At 61.7% G+C, this 16,754-nt stretch overlaps 8 protein-coding genes across 8 annotated transcripts in view; 6 read left to right on the plus strand and 2 right to left on the minus strand.

Annotated features, from left to right (window-relative positions):
• Positions 1-692, plus strand: part of GGTG_10935 (hypothetical protein) — a 2,187-nt gene extending 1,495 nt beyond the window's left edge. Inside the window, exons 2-3 of the mRNA XM_009228814.1 lie at positions 216-378; positions 500-692. Of these exons, the coding sequence (XP_009227078.1) occupies positions 216-378; positions 500-648 (312 nt within the window). The 3' untranslated portion in view covers positions 649-692. The remainder of the gene's footprint in view (positions 1-215; positions 379-499) is intronic.
• Positions 693-839: 147 nt separating this feature from the next.
• On the minus strand, positions 840-3,047 carry GGTG_10936 (hypothetical protein; the record flags this gene model as incomplete). The annotated part of the gene is made up of 5 exons (XM_009228815.1): positions 840-1,250; positions 1,339-1,695; positions 1,761-1,863; positions 1,932-2,916; positions 2,996-3,047. The coding sequence occupies 5 exons, from the start codon at positions 3,045-3,047 to the stop codon at positions 840-842; spliced, it is 1,908 nt and encodes a 635-aa protein (XP_009227079.1).
• On the plus strand, positions 1,920-5,408 carry GGTG_10937 (hypothetical protein). Its single transcript, XM_009228816.1, has 2 exons — positions 1,920-4,579; positions 4,699-5,408. Exons 1-2 carry the CDS (start codon positions 3,697-3,699, stop codon positions 5,106-5,108), a joined length of 1,293 nt encoding a protein of 430 aa, XP_009227080.1. The 5' UTR covers positions 1,920-3,696; the 3' UTR covers positions 5,109-5,408.
• A 281-nt stretch (positions 5,409-5,689) lies between these two features.
• GGTG_10938 (hypothetical protein) lies at positions 5,690-6,330 on the plus strand (the record flags this gene model as incomplete). Its single annotated transcript, XM_009228817.1, has 2 exons — positions 5,690-6,154; positions 6,277-6,330. 2 exons carry the CDS (start codon positions 5,690-5,692, stop codon positions 6,328-6,330), a joined length of 519 nt encoding a protein of 172 aa, XP_009227081.1.
• A 1,161-nt stretch (positions 6,331-7,491) lies between these two features.
• On the plus strand, positions 7,492-8,104 carry GGTG_10939 (hypothetical protein; the record flags this gene model as incomplete). The annotated part of the gene is made up of 3 exons (XM_009228818.1): positions 7,492-7,682; positions 7,891-7,949; positions 8,082-8,104. 3 exons carry the CDS (start codon positions 7,492-7,494, stop codon positions 8,102-8,104), a joined length of 273 nt encoding a protein of 90 aa, XP_009227082.1.
• A 411-nt stretch (positions 8,105-8,515) lies between these two features.
• On the plus strand, positions 8,516-10,567 carry GGTG_10940 (hypothetical protein; the record flags this gene model as incomplete). The annotated part of the gene is made up of 4 exons (XM_009228819.1): positions 8,516-9,071; positions 9,187-9,309; positions 9,370-9,625; positions 9,730-10,567. 4 exons carry the CDS (start codon positions 8,516-8,518, stop codon positions 10,565-10,567), a joined length of 1,773 nt encoding a protein of 590 aa, XP_009227083.1.
• A 301-nt stretch (positions 10,568-10,868) lies between these two features.
• On the plus strand, positions 10,869-12,808 carry GGTG_10941 (hypothetical protein). The gene is made up of 4 exons (XM_009228820.1): positions 10,869-10,962; positions 11,048-11,173; positions 11,247-11,540; positions 12,038-12,808. The coding sequence occupies exons 1-4, from the start codon at positions 10,924-10,926 to the stop codon at positions 12,497-12,499; spliced, it is 921 nt and encodes a 306-aa protein (XP_009227084.1). The 5' UTR covers positions 10,869-10,923; the 3' UTR covers positions 12,500-12,808.
• Positions 12,638-16,087, minus strand: GGTG_10942 (hypothetical protein). The gene has a single exon (XM_009228821.1). It carries the CDS (start codon positions 15,316-15,318, stop codon positions 12,859-12,861), a length of 2,460 nt encoding a protein of 819 aa, XP_009227085.1. The 5' UTR covers positions 15,319-16,087; the 3' UTR covers positions 12,638-12,858.
• Between the last annotated feature and the right edge of the window lie 667 nt (positions 16,088-16,754).

The raw sequence follows: 16,754 nt of genomic DNA on the forward strand, positions 1-16,754 counted from the left end.
GTGGTAGCTCCACGCTCTGCGGCGGCGGCGACAGCAGTGACGACGAGCGGTGGCACGGCAGTAGGCGCGACAGCACGCAGACGGCGACGGCGACGGCGGGGAGCACCCCCGCGGCTGGCGCTGTCGAGGGATGGCCGCCGGGGCCCATGTCGCGCCGCGGGCCGCTGTCGTCGCACCCCATGGATCAGCAGCGCTGGCATCCCAACTTTTACCAGCAGCAGCAGCAGCGCCAACAGCATCAGCACCAGTCGCCGCACGCCGTTGCGGCGCCGCCGCCAGCGCGGGGTGGCGGACTGCCGGTCCTGTCGCTGGACCTGCCGGGCTCCTCGATGAACCCCCCTGCCAAGACCCGGCCGATGAGCATGGAGTCCACGTACTGTTAGTTTTGCTTTTTTTCTGTCACATTCTACTTTTCTTTTCTCTCTCTCTTTGTATTCTTCTTTTCGTTCCCTTCCCACTTGGACCGGAGTTGGTGTCGCTGACATGGTAGGTCTGGCAGATTCTGGACTTCTCGAGCACGCTCGCCCCTGGCTCATGTGGGCGAGCTCGCCGCCGCCCGAGCGCACGCTCGCGCCTGCCCCGGGCCCCGGCGGCGGCGTCACGCGCAGCAACAGGCTCAGCCGGCTGATGGAAGGACGTCGGAACTAGAGAGCGTTGGATGTGCTGGAGGGCTGATTGTAGGGAGGAGAAGGTGTAATCAGCTGCCCGGCTGGGCGTCATTCTGCAAAGTTTGGTGTTTATTACTGAGTCCTCCTTTTTGGGCTACCTGTTTATGTGTGTATCTATGTAAACATATCTAGTCCCGCATCCGCGGTCCAATTATAATCTCATATGTGTGCCTAGTCCATCTCATACATATCCGTCGAAGCCGTCATCCCCGCCGGATCCCACCTAATGGTGATGGGCTTGTGGTTCCTCGAGAAGCGCTCGCCGTCCACCTGGAGCTCAAACTTGAGGTCGGCGGGAGCGACAGTGACGACGATGTCGAACTCGCACAAAAGGTACTTCTTGCCCCTGCGGAAGCAGGTGCCACGCGTCTGCTTCACGACCAGCTCGGTCTGCTGGATGCCCGAGAGGTCGCTGTGGAGGTCGCAGAGCTTGACGGCGATCCCCTCCCTCGTGCTCCTGGGCAGCGCGCCGTCGACGCTGCTCTGCACGAGCTCGAACTGCCACGCCAGCGCAGTCTCGTTCTCGGCCACCCGCATCATGAGCTGGTGCCTGGCCGGCACGCTGGGATCGATCCTCTCGCCCTGTGGCGGCCGCACCTGGGTCAGCACTCTACATATACTGATGTCTTGATGCGGGGTGGGTGGTCCTCTACTGTTTCCGTCGACATACCTTCCTGATCAGCCATTTTATCTGATTGTTGGCGTACTTTTTGCGGTCAAAGGGGTCCGTGACGAGGTCCTGGTCGAGCATGATGTGCTTGTGTATCTCCGGGTTGTATTCCTCCTTCACCACGATGCCGTACGACGCCCGGGCGATGCGCCCGGCCAGCACCGGCCTCCTCCTGGCCGAGTCCATCGCCTGCTGCTTGTCGAAGAGCAGGCCGCGGACGACGACCAGCTGCGGGTCCTCGCACAGGAGGATGCCCGCGCCCTCGGCTCGGGGGTGTGGGCATTGCTCAAACTGCTGGCGCAGCTGGGTCCGGACGTACTCGGACTTGCCCAGACCGCCTGATAGTATCATGTATCTCTGAAGCCGGCGGTGTGATTTTAGCACATGTCCCCCCACTGTGGTGGGCGCTGAGGAGTACTGACAAGGATGCTAAAGTCTCCCTGGTTTGTGAGAAAGTCCAAGTGCCTCTTGACTTTGTGGACGATGTTGGCGATATGTGGGTCAAACAGTGACTTCATCTCTTCTCTGTGGCAGGGAACTCGCGTCAGCCCTTGTTCCAAATGCTGTCACGGGTGAGTCACAGATGCACTGACGCAGAAAACACCATGTTGCCGTTCTCCACGCCCAGCTGGGGCAGGTTGGCATCGGCGCCGAGCTCCTCGACCCGGATCCGGTACGGCGGCCGCCACGCCCTCTTCCCGAAGTTGTGCTTGACCGTCCTGAAGGACTGCGAGACGGACATGCGCCTGGCACAATCCGGCAGCAGGTCCGGGATCTTGTGGGCGCCGCCGCCACCGCACGCGTCGATGCGCGACTGCACGAGCTGCTGGAAGCCCTTGTCGATCAGGGCGGAGCCGGTGCCGAAGCCGCACACGGCCGCGACCTCCTCCATCTGCGGGCAGTCCGGGTCGGCCGACGAGACGCGGCCCAGGGTCAGGTCGGTGGTGCCGCCGCCGGCGTCGATGCAGAGGAACAGGTCGCCGACGTCGAAGCCGACGACGCTGTTCTTGAGCACTGCCACCGACGCCGCCTCGGCCTCGGTCAGGTCGATGATGGCCGTGTGGGCCGGGCAGGCGTCGCCGCCGAAGCCGGCGCCGGCGATGCAGTCCTTGAAGTCCTCGAGCACCCCGACCGCCTTCCACGTGGTCGGGACGCTGAAGACGAAGCTGACGCGCAGGCCCGACCACGACGCCGCCGGGCCCCAGGACTTGCCGACCCCGATCTGCGCCGACACCGTCTCCCGCACGTGCCGCTGCACCTCGCGCAGGTAGTCGGTCGCTATCCGGAGGGCGTGCCGGTGCGTCTGCGGCACCTTGTAGCCCCTGCCGCTGGCTCTGCCGCTGGCCTGGGCCCGCTCAAAGGTCCTGCGGTCGACGTAGAGCTTGAAGAGCGACCATGGCTCGGCCTGGCCCTCGGCCCGGTCGTGCGCGCAGCTGAAGCCCCAGGACGACACCTCGCCCCGGCTGTTGTAGTAGATCAGGCTCGGGACCTTGCGCTCGTCGCCGTCCTCGCTGTGCGGCCAGTCCCGGATGACCTGTATCGGCGCCGCGGACCTGTCGCAACGCATCCAGGCCACGCCTTGGGGAGAAACACGTTAGCTCGAGGGGAGGGTTTGGTGGACGAGAGAGGAGGGTTGGTCGGGAAGCCTGTACTGTACCTGTATAGGTTGTCCCAAAATCCACGGCCACGATGATATCCGGCGCTGCCATGGCTGCGGGGAGCTGTCAAAAGATATGGCTGCTCTCGCCGTCTGGACGTCAAATGCTGACCTGATACACTAAATAGAGATCACAAGGGAGGCGTGATGAAGTGGAAGCGCCCACGTTTTTATGAAATGCAACAAAGAAACGAGGACATGCTCTGGAATCCTGGGTCGCCCGAGATCAAGGCAAGGCTCCATGGCCCCAGGCCCTAATGGCCGCTTGCATATGGCTTTAGCTAGGTGAAAAGCATAGACCTGGCCCTTCAGCTTGCAACGAGGGCCCGGACCATCTGCGCCGCGGGATAGGTGGCAACGCAGAGCCTGACCAAAAGGCCCGGCTCATGCGTGCGGAGGCGCCGTGTGGCGATGAGTAGCACGAGCGGCTGAAATAAAGGCCTGGCCCAGAATGCATCACAAAGCAGGGGTACCACAGCCTGACCATCTCGCTGAGCAGCCAGGGTCTGTCCTGTTGATATTGGGGCTCGGGTGAGGTCTGATCTGCGTCACCTTGCCGCGGTGCCCTTATATGTTTGTTCCTCGCTCCTCCGGACAACGACCCAGTCAGGTCTCCATAGCGACTGAGCAGTCATTGTGACCCAGACACGGCCGCCTGCGTTTGACTTATTGCCCTAAAAGCAAATCACTACTATCTTGCCATGTCTACCACGACTACTACCCCGGGCATCTCTCTGGCCACTACCCCGGGCATCCCTCCGGCCAGCACTCCAGGCATCCCTCCAGCCAGCACTCCAGGCATCCCTCCGGCCAGCACTCCGGGCATCCCTCCGGCCACCACCCAGCCAGTGACCTCCTCTACATTGCCAACCCATAGTCCAACAGGCTCCTCATCGGCCGGGGTAGCCACTGGTCAGACGAATGGGATAGCCACTGGCCAGACGAACGGGACCACTGCCGCATGCCCGGCTACCACCTGCGAAACCCATGCTGGCACCATCGCGGGCTCCATCGTGGGGAGTGTCGTGGGTGTTTCCGCCATCATGCTGCTCGCCTTCTGGCTCTACGTCCGCGCCACCAAGAAGGGTAGCCACAGAAGGGAGTGGGCTGACGGTCTAGAGCTCAGCGACGCAGCGCCTCGTCACCAACAAGCCCATCAGCAGGCCCGTCGACAAGAGCGAGGAGGCCACCAGCAGTCTTTCGACCTGGAGCCCTTCCTTCTCGAGCCGACGCCGGACAAGGTCATCGAGTCGGAGCTGTCCTCGGTGATACAGCTGATGGAGCAGCACGTTGAAAACAGCTACCACACCAAGCAAGTCCCCGAGAACCAGCGCGAGCTGGTGCAGGCCCTGGAGAGGCTGGGCTTTGGGGACGGGGACGTGTCCGCCTCGCCCGAGTACATGACGTCTCTGGCGCTCGACGGGCGCACGAGGCGGGCCGCGTTGAGGGCGGTGCTCTCCTTCACCGTCTTCTCGGCCATGGAGTTCCGCAACGCCAGCAGAGGGCTCTCGATCCTGCCACCGTCCGTGGTGGACTTTGCCCGCATGGGCCTCCCCAAGGCCCGGAAGAACGGGAACCAGGAAGGTGAGTGGTACCGAAAAAGCCAGCCCAACGGCGGTGGGTTAGGGTGGGACGAAGAACCACTACCCTGTAGAAGGGCGCCAGCTGACGCTTATTTCGTGGCTGCCGCCCCCGTCCTCAAGCAACGGCTCGGGCGGCGACCCAGTGGAGGGTCCTTTCGGCCTACCTCCTGCACCCTCACAGGAGCGAGAGGTCGGCGCTGGTGCCCAACGAGGCCGTCGTGGCACCGCAGGCCGCGGCGCTGGCGGGGGCGCTGAACGGCTTCCTAGCCCCGTTCGCGCGAGCCGGTCAGGCTGAGAACCTGCAGGACGTCGTGCTGGAGGCGGCAAGGCTCGGGTACATGCTCTTCTCGCACCCGAGCGAATGGAGATTCGAGCACGCCCCGATCCCTGCCCAGGGTGGTGGCGCTCGCGGCGGTGGGCGCCTGGTAGTGGTCGGGGCCGGACTCATCAAGATGTCGCCGCATGGTGGCAGCGGCGCGGGCACCAATCCAGTGCGCTCGATAGCGCCTCCGGTGGTGCTGTACGTCTAGGGCAGAGTTGTCCATGTGTCGGTGCTCCGTGTGACGACAGGGGGTGAGGAGGTTCTGGACGCTGTGTGGCGTCCAATATGCACCTTTCACCCCATAATGTCCGTTATGAACAGCCAGACCGGTGTCCTAGACCTTCTTGACAGTTTCACTACAGCAGACTAGACATTCAGAGAAACTTAGCGCAGTATATAGTTGGCGGCACCAAGGGTGTGATTGGTTGCCTCTATTTGCCGGGCGTCAAACATGCACGCTTGAGCAATTCCCACATCTCAGCCGTAGCCTTACCTCAATATTCTGGCAATAATAGCCTACCTAGCTTGGTGCCGATGGCTGGCATGGTGGGAGCCGAGCCTCCATCCCATCCTCCTGCTTTCAAGCGTTCTGGTTGCCGTCGAGTGTCGGCAGCTAGAGCTGCCCTTCTACTCCAACTCGGCTGCTTCGGGACAGTCACCTCTTGCACGGCCTCTCCTGTGCCTCTACAAGGTCTACATTTTTTCTCAACAGAGACCCACTTGCCACGCAAGCCTCCCAACAATCCACCCGATACTAACACAAGGCCCTGCTGGCCTTGACAGTCTCGAATGGCGACGGCGGTGGCTGGGGCGGCGCTGGTCGTGGCCAAAGAGCTGGTCCTGGTCGGGATCCAGCTCTCCGGGGTGCCGAAGCAGATCGGCCGCTGCATCGAGCTCACGCGGGCGTGCCACAACTCGCTGCGGGAGCTCGCCAGGCTCCGGGAGGAGCACCGCGCGGCCCTGACCCCGGACAAGCTGCGACGGATCGACGACACCATCGTCATGGGCACCAAGGCCTTCGACGAGGTCTGCACCATCGTCGGGCGGTTCGGCCCTCAGGCCTTCAGCGGCGTCGGCCTGTTTAGCCGCCTGCGGTGGCAGTACAAGGACTCGCACGAGTTTGAGGAAATGAGGCACATCATCGAGAGGAACAACATCGACATCAACGAGGCCATCACCCGCATCATCCTCATCGCCGAGCTCCAGCCCGTCACCAGGATGGCCATGGACTACTTGGGGCAGAGGGAGCAGCAGGTGACAGCCGCGGCTGCTGCTAACGGGGACGAGGGGTTCGACCAGTTGCTGGCTGGAGGGTCGCCGACAGGAGCAAACGGTGAGACGACGCATTCCCATCCATACAGCTTTTCTGCCATTAGTCTATCGAGTTTACGAGGGAAAATGAGCCTGTTAACACGTACGGAAAGACTTGATTACCAGACCACTGCCACCCCCAAAGCTTCCTCCAACCCCGAAGGAAGATACCTACTATACACATAGTCGGCCACGGAGCCCCATGTATCAACATCTGGCCAGGGCCGAGGTTGCGGCTGCGGCTGCGGCTGCGTCCTCGCCCCGATCTGAAGCACCGATGACGTCGCCGCCGCGACCTAGATATTCAGCCCCATCCATGACCTGGCCGGGCGCCGTCCAGGAACCGTGCCCGCCTGCCCGGCCCCCCACCACCCACCTTGGCGTCAGGCCCTCCCATTCTCTCACCTCCAGGCTCTCGCTGGAGGACCGCGTGCTGCGGGGCCAGCGCTCCATCATTCTCCGACCCGGACCCGACGACGACGCGGGGCTCCATGCCCTGCTCGGGGACGCGCACCACCAGCGCTCCGCCTCCTCCCCTGCCGTCGTGGCAGTGCAGCAGCCGCAAACGCCGGCCGCGTCTCCCTGGGGCGTGGGGACGCCGGGCGCCGTGAACCTGATGAGAGCTGGAGGAAACGGTGGGCTGCCGCTGATGGCGACTACCCCTGACACGCCACCGGACACACCAAGACTGGGGAGTGTTGTTCTTTACGGACCGTCGCTGTCTGGACCGGATACTACTTCCTACTACTAGCATAATGCGGCTTTTGCGCTTCTCCTTTGCCCCGATTCCTTTGCTCATCAGACTTGTCGCATGTTTGGGGGAGGATGGCAGCGAGTACATATGTCTCTGCAAATGCAAATGCAATACCACACGCAGAAGCTACAGTTGTTTCGGGATTCTCTTACTCCCTTCTATTCTCTTGTCTTCCATCTCTATACCACAGGGAGGCTTGTTACCTTCCCTACAAACAAATAGCAGTCCCTCCCTTTGCGCTATTGATGTATATAGTCCGAGTCTTCTACCCAGACATTTACACATGGACCTTTGGGGTCATCTATCACTTTTAATGAAGTTAATCGTGCTGCCGAATCCCAATATTTCTATATTATCACCTACGAGCCTAAAGGACCCAATTACTTCCGCCCCGTGGCCGACAAGCTACCTATGTACCTTTGGCCGATCGCAATACTAGCTTTCTTCTACACAACACACGTACCCCCTGGTCCAAGCCGATTTCTTCTACCTTTCTGCTGCGATGGCAGCTCGGAGCCCAGTCTATATGCCCGATTCTGGCGTTTTCCACTGCCGAGGTAGGCACCGCGTAAGCCCGACAAGTGGAGAAGAAGGTGCAGAAAGCGTTGAAGGACAGGCCTTTCCGCTTTCCCTGCAGCTACGCGATCAGCGCAGCCTCATCACCGTCATCGTGGCTGAGCCTGCAAGGAACCTCTTGACTGATCTCCACGACTCTTCGTACGTAAATGGCGGCAGGCGTTTTTCAACGTCCTTTTGGCGTTATAATTCCACCCACAGGCGACCAATAGTCGTCCCCCTTGTTACCCAGCTGTGGAGACCCCGCGGCGTCCCTGGTGTCTGCCTATCGTGGGGGAGGAGCTTGAAGCGTCGTCACTCGGCTGCCGCAAAGCCTCAAACTGATGGGGCTCGTCCTTCAGCCACATAGATCTGCTGGATCCACGATTGACACGAAGGGCGCATTGCGGGCCGGCACGCGTTGCCATGGTACGTGGGATGACGTGAGCGGTAGTCCAGGCGGCCCAACGTTGGCCCGCGCTATACACGGCGACGGGGATCGCGGCCGGATCTGGGCGTAACTCGGACTTTGACATCGCAGAAACCGACGCCTTGCTCTAGGATTCAGCGCTAAGCTGCCCTGATCTGCAATCCACGCATCAAGGAACAAGGGAAGACTCAGATAATGCAAGTCACTTCGCAGTTTGTAAATTTGCGGGGTGTTCCTCCTGGGAACATTTGGTCACCTTCCTCTATTGGAGTTGCAGTATGGCCCCTGCATTGGATCCTGAGCCTTGGTTCGGGCTGTGTATGCTGTGTATAGGGCCTATCCAGCTGAGCATCACGCCCCGCCGGAAGCCCTGCGCGTCCTCTCTTTCTCTTGGCATCAGCACACCTAATTGCCGTCTTGGCACACCTAGGCACTCGAGTGGCTATAAATCCCACAATCATCCCCTTTTATCTATCACAATGGCTTAACCTGAGCCATTACGCCTCGGCCGTGCCTCCCCGGTGAACGCTCAAGTATTCGCAAAGCATCCCTCCAGGCCCCCACAATGCTCCTCAGAAACCCGATCCTCCAGGTCGCGGTCGTGCAGCTGGCAGGGCTGCTGGCCTCGCCTTCACAGGGGCACATGGCCGTCCACGCCGGCCAAGATGGCCACTGCCCGACCTTCGGCGCCGTGCTGCCGGCGCCCAAGAGCCCCGGCAAGCACGAGGCCGTCGCGGCGGCAAAGGCCGGGGTCAAAGCGTTCCTCGACCGGCTCACGGCGGACTTCAACAGCTCCTCACTTTCCGTGGCCGTCAAGTCGATCCACGAGCCCGGGAACCTGTTCGAGTACCACTACACGCCCCCGAACCTGGATGCCAGGGGCGTCCAGAGGGTTGACGGCAACTCCGTCTACCGCATCGCCAGCGTGTCCAAGATCCTGCCCGTGATGGCGCTACTCCTCCTCGACGGGGTCAGGCTGGAGGACCCAGTCACCAAATACCTCCCGGAACTCAACAAGCTTAACGAGCAGCCGGCCGAGAAGGACGAGTTGACCACCGTGGACTGGGACGACATTACGCTGGAGGCGTTGGCCTCCCACATGGCCGGCATCTCCCCCGAGTGTGGGTTTTTTTTTTTTTTTGAAATGAAACCCGCTAGACGGCGTTTGATGGTTACTTGCCAATTTCGGCGGTGTTGTTTGGAGACCTGCAAAACTAACGGAGAACAAAACGCAAGACGACTTTGATCTCGTGCAATTCCCGAGCCTGAACCCAGAGACCGTGGGTTTGCCTGCACGCAGCCCAGAGCCGCTGCCGGGGTGTTCGGGCTTCATGGGCCAGCGGCCCTGTACCGCCAAAGGTAAGACCCCCGGAATCTAGACATGCAAACCGCCAGTCTCTGACAGCGACGGGCACGCAGATTTCTATGACCACTTTGGCAAAGCCCCGCCCGTTTATGCCCCGTTCAACTCCCCGGTTTACTCCAACGTCGCCTTTGGCATCATCGGGTTCGTGGTGGAGAAAATTTCGGGCAAGTCGTTTGCAGACTTCACCAAGGAGAAGATCCTGGACCCCCTCGGCATGAACAACACTTACGCCACGAAGCCTGACGATTCCCTTGGCGCCATTCCTCCCGGGGATACCTGGTGGAACGGAACCCTCGGATTTTTGCTGCCGTAAGTTCCGACCATTCTCTGCTGTCCTCCCAAGCAAGCAGGAAACAGGAGACAGGCCAGGGAGAGAAAGCTAACGCAAGAGTCGGGGGCATGTGGCGAACCAGGACTGGAAACTACTACTCGTCCACAACGGACCTCAACGTCCTCCTCGACGGCATCCTGACCAACAAGCTCCTCAGCCCCGCCAAGACGCGTCGGTGGCTCAAGCCGCTGGTGTCGACCTCGTCGACGGGCGCCATGGTCGGCGCGCCGTGGGAGATCTACCGGGCCGACAACGCGACGGCGGACCAGCGCCTGATCGAGGTCTACACCAAGTCGGGCGGGCTTACGAGCTACGGGTCCCTCGTCAGCCTCATCCCGGACTACGGCCTGGTCATGTCCATCCTGGCGGCGGGCCGCGAGGCGATGGACCCCATCACCGTGGTGGGCGGGACCCTGGTCAAGGCGATGCTGACGGGCCTCGAGGCGGCCGGCAAGGACGAGGCGCGCCCGCGCTTCGCTGGCACGTACCGCGACGAGGCCACCAACTCGACCCTCGTGCTCGAGCTCAACGCCACCGACCCAACCCCGGGCATCTCGGCTCCCGTCCTCATTTCCCGCGGCGTCGACCACCTGGCCGTCCGCCTCGGCATCGTGCTCGACGGGCCCGCGCCCGACCCGGCCACCGTGCCGCGCGCGCGCCTGCGCCTGTACCCGGCCGGCCTGGGCAACGCGCGGCGCGAGGCCTGGCGCGGCGTGATCGGCGGGCTGACGGCCGAGCAGGAGGGCGCTTTCAACGTGCTGTTCCCCTGGCCGCAGACGGCGTGCCAGACCTGGGGCTTGACGGGCCGGCCGGCGTGGGAGCTGCAGGCGCTCGACTCGTTCGTCTTCAACCTAGGCGCCGACGGGGCCGCGACCAGCGTCGAGCTGCCGGCCTTTAAGATTAAGCTGAATAGGGTGTAGGCAGTGAGGGGGATGTTTGGAGTGGGGGAGGAGAAGATTTGATGGTGGAGGGGGATCTTGGCGTTGTGAACTCTAGAAGACTCAATAATCCATAAAACGAGACAGATGAAACCATAATGAATGGGATTATCGATAATCCATCTGCTGGAATCGCAGAGACGACCCACCCAATGACGCGATGCTAACGAGCTCCATCGATTCGACCGGGCATGAAGATGGTGCCATCGGCTGGCCTCGGCTTGATTCCGCCGGCTGCAGTATTTGACAGCCCTTGCACCCCGCCATACTTTGTAGATTTGCATAGTTGACCAATTGTCACAAGTTGAGTCGCATCGCTAGCACGAGCAAAAAATACCATGTCGTCGCCAGCCATCACCAAAGTGGCCGTTGCAGGAGTGCGTAATTTTCAGTCATCTACTATGGGTCCTCGAAATTACCTCGTGTTAGACAGCCAGCAGCTAACCTCGTCCGTCCCACCAGGGCAGCGGAGGCCTCGGCGCGTTTATTGTGAAGGAGCTAGTGGCAGCCGGGTTCGAGGTCACCGTCCTCCGCCGGGCCGGCTCGACCTCGACCCCGCCGGAAGGAGTGGCCGCCAAGGACGTTGACGTGAGAAGCCACACACCCCCACCCCTTTACGCTCTCCTACAAGCGCGCAGATTGACAAAACTCCCCGCCCAAGTACGCCTCCCTGGACTCCCTCACGGCCGCCCTGCAAGGCCAGCACGCCGTCGTCTCGACCGTGGCCACGGTGGCGGCGGCGGGCCAGAAGCTGCTGGCCGACGCCGCGCTGGCCGCGGGCGTGAGGCGCTTCATCCCGTCCGAGTTCGGCGTCAACACGCGCCTCGCCCAAGGCCACCCCATCGGCAAGATGCTGGCTGGTAAAATCGCCGTCGTCGACCACCTGGCCGCGCTGGCCGCCGAGAACCCGGCCTTCAGCTGGACTGGCATCTGCACCGGCCTTTTCTGGGACTCTGTAAGTGCTTGCCCTCACTATCGCCTCAAACCTCTCTCACCCACCGGGCGGTTCCCCCCTCACACCCGCCGCATGGGCGCCACCACGACAAAAAAGCAAACAAGGAAGGAGCCATCCCATATAGGCCATTGCCATGCACTGTCAGTCATCGAACACCAACGGACGCCAAGTTGGTGTAGTGGTTATGAGGATGGGTCGAGTCGACACCGGGACCCTACCTGTACTCCGCTGCAAGAGCCTCTTGGGTTCGGGTGTTCGAGCCCCGGTTGGGGATCGGAGAAACCTTTCTAGTGGAATGTTTCGTAGCTGTCGCCCCGAAGCGGCAGCAAGCTTTTTTTCGTTTCTTTTCTTTTTTTTGTTTTGTTTATATTTTGCAATCGATGCATTAGCAGAGTGCATGCCCTTTCTCCCCATTGCTACTTGTGGCAAGCCTCCCATCTCCAAGATATGTACCACCCGACAGCTAATTTTGAAAAAAAAAAAAAAAAAAAAAAAAGGCCCTCGACTCCGGATACTCAGGCCTCAACGCCACAACCAAAACAGCCCGCATCATCGACTCGGGCAACGAGCCCTTCCAGGCCTCCACGCGCCCCTTTATCGGGCGCGCCGTCGCCGCCGTGCTCCGCCGCGCCGACGAGACGGCCAACAAGTACCTGCTCGTCGCGGGCTTCCAGCCCTCGCAGAACGAGATCCTGTCGGCGCTCGAGACGCTGACGGGCGCCAAGTGGACCGTGGCCGCGCGCGCCGACACGGCCGCGCTGCAGGCCGAGGGCGAGCGCAAGCTGGCGGCCGGCGACCACAGCGCCTTCCCGCACCTGCTCGAGCGGTGGTGCTACGGCGACGGCGTCGGCCACCCCGTCGCGCCCGCCGACGACGCCGGCGAGGCGCTGCTGGGCTTGCCCAAGGAGGACATGGGCGAGGTGCTGCGGGCGTGGCTGGGGAGGGTGGGTGCGATATAGGCAGGGTATGAGGGGGGGGTCGGTACACACACGGGTTGGACTCACGGTGGCATAAGAACCTAGGTACCTACCAGTAGATGGCATCTTGGGCGGGGAAGAGAAACACGACAACGATGAGGCATCGACGGCGGCGGCACGCGAGGAGGAAAGGAGAGTTTCGATTAAAATGCGAATTCGCAAGACTTGATATTCATTTAGAGCTTGGATAATGGCCCGTTCCTCACAATCTCGTTGTCCCTGTTCCTTTTTTTGTTGTCGAAAATCCTTAATAATTTACACAAGGCCATAAACGAAACACACTCGCACACACAAAAGCTTCCGGGTGCGGGTAAAAGAAGAAGGAAAAAAAACAAAGCATCTTACGCGTGGATGTCGAAGCGGTCCAGGTTCATGACCTTGACCCAGGCGTCGACAAAGTCCTTGACAAACTTCTTCTGCCCGTCGGCGCTGCCGTAGACCTCGGCGAGGGCGCGCAGCTCGGCGTGCGAGCCGAAGACGAGGTCCGCGCGCGTGCCCGTCCACTTCTTCTGGCCCGTCTTGCGGCAGGTGCCCTCGTACGTCTCGCCGTCGGTCGTCTTCCAGGCCGTGTTGGGGTCGAGGAGGTTAACGAAGTAGTCGTTTGTCAGTTTGCCCGGCTTGTTCGTGAGCACGCCGTGTTTGGACTGCTTGTGGTTGGCCCCGAGCACGCGCAGCCCGCCCACCAGCACCGTCAGCTCGGGCGGCGTTAGCGTCAGCTGGTTCGCCCGGTCGACGAGGAACTGCTCCGTCGTTACGCGCTCCGACCCCTTGCCGTAGCTGCGGAACCCGTCGGCGTAGGGCTCGAGGTGGCTGAAGCTCTCTACGTCCGTCTGCTCGGCCGTGGCGTCGTTGCGGCCCGGTACGAAGGGGACGGGCACGCCGGCGGCCTGCTCGACGACGGCGTTGCCGGCCAGCACGATCAGGTCGGCCAGCGAAACTTTCTTGCCACCCTTGGCGTTGAAATCGCCCTGCACCTTTTCGAGCGCCCTGAGCACCTCGGCCAGCTGCTGCGGCTCGTTGACGGCCCAGTCCTTTTGGGGGGCCAGCCGGATGCGGGCTCCGTTGGCCCCACCCCGCTTGTCGCCGCCGCGGAAAGTGGAAGCCGAAGCCCACGCGGTGGACACCAGCTTGGCCGGCTCCACTCCCGAGCCAAGGATAGCCTTCTTCAGGGCCGCGGCGTCGTTGTCGTCGATGACGGCATAGTCGACGGGGGAGATGGGGTCCTCCCAGATGAGCACCTCTTTGGGGACCTCGGGGCCCAGCCAGCGGGAGCGCGGGCCCATATCACGGTGCAGCAGCTTGAACCACGCGCGCGCAAAGGCGTCGTAAAACAGCTCCGGCTTTTCCAGGAAGCGTCGGGAGATCTTCTCGAAGCCCGGGTCGAAACGCAGCGACAGGTCCGTCGTCAGCATCCTGGGCTTGTGCTTCTTGCTGGGGTCAAAGGCGTCGGGGATGAAGGCGTCGGCGCCTTTGGCCACCCATTGGTTGGCACCGGCAGGGCTCTTTGTGAGCTCCCACTCGTACTTGAACAGGTACTCGAAGAAGTTCATGCTCCACTTGTCGGGCGTCTTGGTCCAGATGACCTCGAGGCCGCTGGTGATGGTGTCGGGGCCGGCACCAGAGCCGAACTTGTTGGTCCAGCCCAGACCCATGTTCTCGAGAGGGGCCGCCTCGGGCTCGGGGCCGACATTGTCCGACGGGCCCGCGCCGTGCGTCTTGCCGAGGGTGTGACCACCGGCAATCAGAGCGACCGTCTCCTCGTCGTTCATGGCCATGCGCCCAAAGGTGACACGGATATCCCTCGCGGCGGCGACAGGGTCCGGGTTGCCGTCGGGACCCTCGGGGTTGACGTAAATCAGACCCATGTGCGCGGCAGCCAGAGGAGACTCGAGCTCGCGCTTGTGGATGTCCTTGTGGCTCTTCTTGGACTCGTCGCCCTGGACCACGCCGCTGCCCTTGAGGCCCTCCTTGCCGTCCCTGTAGCGCACCTCGTTGCCCAGCCACGTCTTCTCGCCGCCCCAGTAGGTGGACTGGTCGGCCTCCCACGTGTCGGCGCGGCCGCCGGCGAAGCCGAAGGGCTTGAAGCCCGACGACTCGAGCGCGACGTTGCCGGCCAGCAGCATCAGGTCGGCCCACGAGATCTTACTGCCGTACTTTTGCTTGACAGGCCACAGCAGGCGGCGGGCCTTGTCGAGGCTGACGTTGTCGGGCCAGCTGTTGAGGGGCGCGAAGCGCTGCTGGCCCTGGCCGCCGCCGCCGCGGCCGTCGAAGGTGCGGTACGTGCCGGCGCTGTGCCAGGCCATGCGGATGAAGAAGCCGGCATAGCTGCCGTGGTCGGCGGGCCACCACTCCTGCGAGTCGGTGATGACGGCCAGCACGTCCTTCTTCAGGCCCTGGTAGTCGAGGCTCTTGAAGGCCTCGCGGTAGTCAAAGTCCTTGTCGTAGGGGTTGGTGACGGGGCTGTGCTGGCGGAGGATGTCCAGCTTGAGCGAGTTGGGCCACCAATCGCGGTTCTTGGTGCCACCGCCGGCGACGTTGGCGGCGGAGCGGACGGGGCATTCACCCATGGCAGCGGTTGACGGCGAAGATGCGTGTGCGGTGTGGTTGAGCTCGGCGGAGGACGGTGCTGCGGCCTGCGACGAGGTAGAAAAGCGGAAGCGCTGGGAAGACGCTGGGAGTAGAAGAGGGGAAGCAGCGAGGGCAGAGAAGCGCGGTCGAGGGAGCTGCCTCTTTAGCCTTGATATGTGCACCAAGCCCCGCACCCCGCCTCCTCGAGCAAGCATCTGTGGCATGGCCCGCATTTGGCCAGCCACTCGCTTCACTGCGAGACTCTTGTGTTATGCAGAAGCAAAAGGTCTGAGGCCCAGTTAAGGCGCGGCCGGATCTAATGGGCCGACGGCGATTGGTCGGGCGGTTAAGCTGGGATAAGTTTCCGCTGTCTGGGTGGGATCGAGGGCGCCCAAGAGATGGCGAGGTATCCGCGCCCGTCACACTGTGTCACTGTGTGTTCTCCGACGGGAGACGTCGAGCTCGGCGTTCTGTGTTAGGTTGTTCGGGGAAGATGAAGCTCCCGTTGATCCATCTTTTTTTTTCTGCGGGTAGCAGCTCCCTATGAAGGCTGTCGCTCCAGCTAAAAGACGCACTCTATTCAGACAAACACCTGTGTCAGCACCCTGTCCTACCTGCCTCCCTTGCGAGGCCTTCCCGTACTCGCCAAAATCTCCATCATGGCCGCTATCACGAGAGCTATCAGCCTCATAGACTTGCTAACTCGCAACCCCAGACAACAAGAAGCTTCGCTCGATCGCCTCTCTTTCCGCTCCTATCCGCTTCTGGGATTTAGCTGGCGGCCGGCCTCGGCCACTTCTCGGAGACTGCTGGGCTGGAGTGCCAAGCGTATCTTGGTCGAGGACCCCGCACTGCGAGCTCCCCAGCGGAGCATGGGCTAGTGAAACGCAACCACGGCACCAAGCCCTAAAGGTTGTGTGTGGCCTGTGTTTCTGTACCACCATTCTCATTAGCTGATGTGACTGGCGCCGGTAACGGCCCGGCATGTTCCCCTCATGGCACGAGCAGCCATCACGCCATTTGCGACTGCGAGCCGGCATCTGTCTGTTGCATCTCGTGAGAGCCGTCCGCGTCTCACCGTGCTAATACGCCAGTCCGAGCTGCCCTGCACTGTCCAAGCGGCGACCAACCGAGAGTGCGGGGGTTTACATACGTTTGCCGTCATTGGTTGGCCTGCCCTGTGGGTCACTTACTCGCCGCCCTAACAACCCGTTTGATGTCGTCACTGCTCCAGTTGCCGCCCCAAGAATGCCATAAAGGAGCTACGAAGTTAGAGTGTAGATAGAGCGTTGTGTATTTGGCGAAGATGTCCGGTTTGAAGCCGGAATAATGACGACCCTTGGCAACGCGAGCTCTCGGAAACCACACGCGCTATCAGTTCATGAGCTGAAGCTGTCCGTTAGCCAAGCTCAACCTATCTTTAGCATTCGGTGTGTGACGTCGGCAGACGTGGCTCTTCTCCGCTTTGTCACGCAACCCCACCCGTCCGCATGGAATTCTTATTGGCTTGGTGGGAAGCCGACAATACCCATGACCTCGGAAGGGAAAAACGAGAGCAGAATGTGGACGGTAGTGAAGCAGGCCCAATCGTATTGTTCGCTAATGTCAGGTGCAGCAATACCGCGATCCAACTGTGTCAGCAGTCGTACGATCCTGGGTTCGGCAAAGG

Source organism: Gaeumannomyces tritici (assembly GCF_000145635.1).
Source record: "Gaeumannomyces tritici R3-111a-1 unplaced genomic scaffold supercont2.6, whole genome shotgun sequence".
NCBI lineage: Eukaryota > Fungi > Ascomycota > Sordariomycetes > Magnaporthales > Magnaporthaceae > Gaeumannomyces > Gaeumannomyces tritici.

Bases quoted from the DNA above. Each gene is read 5' to 3' on its own strand.
- GGTG_10941 (XM_009228820.1), top strand. From the start codon at position 10,924: ATGTCGTCGCCAGCCATCACCAAAGTGGCCGTTGCAGGA. The intron at 10,963-11,047 runs GTGCGTAATTTT...CCGTCCCACCAG, and splicing joins CCAAAGTGGCCGTTGCAGGA to GGCAGCGGAGGCCTCGGCGC. The intron at 11,541-12,037 runs GTAAGTGCTTGC...AAAAAAAAAAAG, and splicing joins CCGGCCTTTTCTGGGACTCT to GCCCTCGACTCCGGATACTC.
- GGTG_10942 (XM_009228821.1), bottom strand. From the start codon at position 15,318: ATGCGGGCCATGCCACAGATGCTTGCTCGAGGAGGCGGGGTGCGGGGC.
- GGTG_10937 (XM_009228816.1), top strand. From the start codon at position 3,697: ATGTCTACCACGACTACTACCCCGGGCATCTCTCTGGCCACTACCCCG. The intron at 4,580-4,698 runs GTGAGTGGTACC...CCCGTCCTCAAG, and splicing joins GAAGAACGGGAACCAGGAAG to CAACGGCTCGGGCGGCGACC.